The 4,981-nt window shown below is 46.8% G+C and overlaps 1 protein-coding gene across 3 annotated transcripts in view; it reads right to left on the bottom strand.

Moving 5' to 3' along the window:
* GINS4 (GINS complex subunit 4) overlaps window positions 1-2,158 on the bottom strand; it is a 12,621-nt gene extending 10,463 nt beyond the window's left edge. For 2 of the 3 annotated variants that reach the window (XM_029939456.1, XM_029939624.1), the window contains exons 1-2: window positions 1,825-2,158; window positions 866-977 (exon numbers count right to left, since the gene is read on the bottom strand). In XM_029939456.1, the coding sequence (XP_029795316.1) occupies window positions 866-961 (96 nt within the window). In that variant the 5' untranslated portion in view covers window positions 962-977; window positions 1,825-2,158. The remainder of the gene's footprint in view (window positions 1-865; window positions 978-1,824) is intronic. The other variant, XM_029939537.1, reaches the window with a different exon arrangement.
* Window positions 2,159-4,981: the final 2,823 nt, after the last annotated feature.

The following is a 4,981-nucleotide window of genomic DNA, read 5'->3' as shown; positions in this document are numbered from 1 at the left end:
CAGGCTCCAGGCTCTGAGCTGTCAGCACCGAGCCTGACGCGGGGCTCGAACCCACTAACGTGAGATCTGACCTGAGCTGAAGTCAGAGGCTTAACCGACTAAGCCACCCAGGTGCCCCAGACTTCATTTTTTCTATTGAGTACTTTGTAAAGTTTGTTTACATACCGTGGATACTAATATTGCACACATTTTCTCCCAGTTTTGCAGCATGTCTTTTTACTGTCATCAAGGCGTAAAAACAAAAGTTCTTGATTTTAATGCAGTTGAATGTATTAGTTTTTTCCTTTATGCTTTGTGTTTTTGGATTTTTGTTTAATGAATCCTTTCCTAATTATCAGGGGCTCTTAAGTAAGGTGGGAAGATTTTAGGGTGTCTGTGAACCTCCTGAAATTATATGTAAAATTTCCCTGTGTGTGTATACATACATTATGCTGGGAAAAAGGGCCAGATTTTCAAAGGTCTGTGATATAAAAACAAATGAAGAATTACTCCTATACAGCAAGGATTATTATATAAGATATTATTTTAAAATTATCTTTTTGTCACTCAGAACATGCATGGCAGGACAGAAAGAATAATAAAGTAACAAACATGAGACAGTTCTGGAAAGGGGCGGTTAAAGGGAGAAGACAAGAATAAGACAATGGGTGTAGTAGATTAAGAGCACATGTTTTAGAGTCAAAGAGACGTGATTCACACTGAGCAGTAATACTTACCTTATTGGATTGTAGTAAGCATTATTGCTACTCACAGCTGACACTGAGTGCTTATCATGTGTCAAACAATACACAACGCGTTTTACATATATCATTTCACTTAACCCTCACAGCACCTCTGTGAAATAACCACTAATATTACTGCTTACCTGCTCCAGCCTTTCAATGAGCTCTGCAGGAGTTAGGACCACCTCTTCACTACCCCCATCAGAGTCCTGTCCGGTGACGTCCAGTTCCTCTGTCATCTCTGAAACCAGGAACCTAATGAGAATAACAGAACCAATGCCCTGCAATGTAGTTTCCATATATTTGCAAGAATAGGCAACTGTATATCTATAACTGTATATCTATAACTGGTGTTGTAGAGGCTCACACGCAGTGGCTAGTCAATGCATAGGCTTTGAGTGTTTCCAACTCTTTGCCTCTTCCTTTGAACCTTAAGCCGGGTATCAGTTTCCCAAAGAGGTCTGCCCTTAAAAGTGTTTCCAGGTACGTCTCAAATTGAGCATCTATCACACCGGGCAGTGATTGGTTGTCTTCCTGGTAGAAATCCTTTCCTTGGGGGCTGTGTTCACTTCAGTTCAAATATAAATCACGCATCTGCTTTGTCCCCAGCACTTCCAAGTACTGGGACATAATTACTTGTGTACTCCCTGCGTTTAGCGCCGTGCTGACTCACAGCAGACACTTAAACTTGTTGGAAGAACTAATGAGTGCCTAATTTCCTAGAGCCACTAGGCCCAGCGACATGAGACCAGCGATCCGAAAGGCTAAGAAGGTGGGTGGTAGGAACCAGAGAATGCCCTCGGAGCATCTGGGAAAGTAAGCATACTCCTTCCGGTCCTCTTTTCTCACGGTGCCATACAAACACAGTAATCCCCTCCTCCAAAACACACACACACACACACACACACACACACACACACAGAGATGTCTCACTCGGTGCCACACGAACACAGTAATCCCCTCCTCCAAAACACACACACACACACCCAGATGTCCCACTCAGTGCCACAAGAACACAGTAATCCCCTCCTCCAAAATACACACACACACACACACCCCTCCCCCCCGCCCCGATGTCCCACTCGCCCATTCGGACGCTCACCTGGGCACCGAGGAGGCAGAGAGGCACTCAGAGGTAGCAGGAGGTACTGGAAACTCGTTGGGGAGCTGCCCCGGATTCCCAAGGAACACCTGGCAGCAGAACAACAATCTCAAGGCCTTTCCCGGATGTAGCCGACTCTCGCCTTCTCAGCTCCCGCGCTCTTCTCCCAAACTTTCCGCCCCGGCACAACGTCACCGCGCTCGGGCGGCGCTGACCAATCACGGCCGGGGGCGGGGACTCGGGTCTCCGCGGCAGGCGCGCGCCCCACAGCCTCAGGGAAGGAGGTGAAGCCCACCCAGCAGTCCGCCGCCAGCGTGTGCTTTCGCCGCTGACGCCGCCCTGGGACGGTCTGGAGGGGGCGCCTTGTGACTGCGGCGGCCCGACGGAGTCAGCCTTCCGGTCCCCAGGGTACAATGGCCCGAGCGCGCCCTGGCCTGCAGGGAAGCCGTCAAGAGACAGGAGGCTCTGTTAAAATCAGGCCACTTCCGTCTCTGGGGTCATCTTCTCTGCCCACCGCTCTTGTGGCCTTTCTGGTCCCTTCATCCTTGCCAGGGCTTCACTGTGGCCACTATTTCCAGGTCTAACAACCTTGAGGCTAATGGTTCTTTAAGCGTGAAACCAGACCACAAGCAGCAACATTGCCCCGGAACCTGTGGGAAATGCAGATTCTCAGACTCGACCTAGACCCACTGAATCAGATACTCGGGGTGTTTCAACTGGCACTCCACGTGATTCTAATGTAGGTGAGGTTGGAGAACGCTGTTTTAGGTTATGCTTCCATCCTAGCAGCTTCATTTACTGTATTGATATGCCTTCTACATTTTTAAAACGTTTATTTATTTTGAGAGAGAGCGTGCACTGGGGAGGGGCAGAGAAAGAGAGAATCCCAAGCAGGATCCATGCTGTCAGTGCAGAGTCAGACACGTGGCTCAGTCCCACCGACAGTGAGATCATGACCTGAGCTGAAATCAACAGTCTGTTGCTTAACCTACAGAGCCACCCAGGCACCCCATCTCCTACCTTTAATGTAGGACAAAAGCACGTGTGTGTATGATTCCTTTGTGTGGTGTCAGTTTTCCTCTGATTTGCTGATGCTTTTTCTCTGCTGTTTTCTGTGCAAAGTGCCACTCCTGGCTCCCCTGAAGTGTCACTTCCCCATCAGTCTGAAGATTCTTTTCCTTATGATGTTTCCTATGCCGTACTGATATTAGAACAAGACGTTTGGCTAATTGACAGGTTGAGGGTACCTGCCTGATTACAGCCATGTTTTGAAAATGGAATATCTTGATTGGATGAGTGGGTGTATTTACAAAGGGGTATAGAAGCTGGGGGACATCAAAGAGGGATTCCAAAAGGAAGGGACATTTACATTTGAGCTTCTTTTGCAGAATGAATTTTGTTAACGACAAATGGATGGCCTTTTCAGGGTCCCTTTCAACTTGGTTTGGTAATCCAGTGGTTTTCCGTTTTGGCAGACTGTGTTTTCCAAAGACAGCTGCTATCCCATGTCCTCTTCTTACAACATGATGTTGACGCTCTTCCACTGAGAGGCGGGGGTCTATGTTCTTGCCTCTTAAATCTGGGAAGACCTTCTGAAACCGCTATAGAAATGTAAAGATGGAAATCAAGATGTACATGCTAGGGCTTCAGCAAGGCTTGGCTTTCAACTGAACAAATTTTTCCTTTTCTAATTCTTGAGGCCTCTTCCTCCCCTTCACTTGTTTTTTTCCTGTAGAATCCTTTGTTCCGGGACTTGGTATCTCACTGATCTCGGCGGATACTTAGTGATGAGGCTGGGATGGCCAGCGCTAGCGCCGGTCACAAGACCAGGTGAGGGCAGAATGAAGGCGGCTGGCAGCATGTACCAGATTCCTGTTGAAATCACCTAGGTCCTGTATTTTCTTGTAAAGCCCCTCAGCCTTTTACTGTGGGTGGGCCAGCAGTCTTGGGGAACAGTTAGCCTGCTGCAGCCTCCTTTGCCTGGCAGAGTCATAAACTATCTTCCTTCTTCAAACCCACTCTGTCTTCGTGTTACATATTTTGGCTCTGGAGCCAGAGGACAGTTTTTGACAACACTTTGTAATCACCTTGATCAGGAGGATGTGGCAGAAGTGATGCTGTATGTCTTCCAGACTTAAGTCACAAAGGGTCGTGCAGCTTCCACATGACTCTCTTGAGTTACGTCTCTTGGGAGCAATGAGCTGATGCATAAGAAGCTTGGCTCTCCTGTATCTGCATGCTGAAAGGTCCCCATGGAGATAGTGCTGTCTCAGGAACCCAGCAGCCCCATATCCTCTCCTCCAGACGTCTGAGCTGAGTGAGCCTTCAGATGACTCTCTCAGATTGTGAGCAATCCCAGCTAACATGGAGAGATGAGCTGTCCCTGCAGAACTCTGCCTGGATTGCAGATTTGTGAGCAAAATATTGTTTTCAGACCCTACGTTCTGGGCAGTTTGTTGTGCAGCATGAGATGATTGGAACATTAGTCTCTGAGCTCAATCCCATTCTTTCATAATTTTCATACTTCATAGCTTTTCAGTGGTCGTTACTAATATTGCTTAAGTGTTACATAGATTTGAGTCCAAGCACTGATAACTTCTCTACACAAGTGCCAATTAATTAATCTACTGCCCCAGACACTTCCCTTCTCTGGTGCCAACTGCCTTTTCTAATCTCCCACTGGTCCTCAACAGGGGACTGGGGCGGGGTCCAACTTCTGCTTCCTTACTTAACAGAGGTGTGTCCATAAAAAGTCACTTCTCTGGGCTTCAGTTGCACTGCCTGTTAAATGAGAACAATAGGTGTCTCCTGAAGTCTGAGCGATAGATAAAAAAATCAAGGGGCCTCTTTTACTTTTAAGATCTTTGACTCCAACTAACATGCATCAGACAAAACCACATTAGAAAAATGAGTTTTTAGAGAAGGATTTCTACTACATCAAAAAGGGGAAATTAAGATGTCCAAAAAAAGAATATATAGAACTATGTGGGGAGAAGCAGCACAAACAATGATGAAACCATTGGTCATATGGCACTGTCAAGTTCAGGAAGGTAGGAGAAAAGAAGTGTCTTAAGTTATATTATGGACAATGAAGAGAGCAATCAGGAACATCTGGTTCATGTGCACCCAGTGTCGAGAAATTTTTAAAAAAATGACT

This window comes from Suricata suricatta, chromosome 1 (assembly GCF_006229205.1).
Source record: "Suricata suricatta isolate VVHF042 chromosome 1, meerkat_22Aug2017_6uvM2_HiC, whole genome shotgun sequence".
Classification (NCBI taxonomy): domain Eukaryota; kingdom Metazoa; phylum Chordata; class Mammalia; order Carnivora; family Herpestidae; genus Suricata; species Suricata suricatta.
Note: the sequence above shows the minus strand (reverse complement) of the source record. Positions and strands in the feature narration are given on the sequence as shown.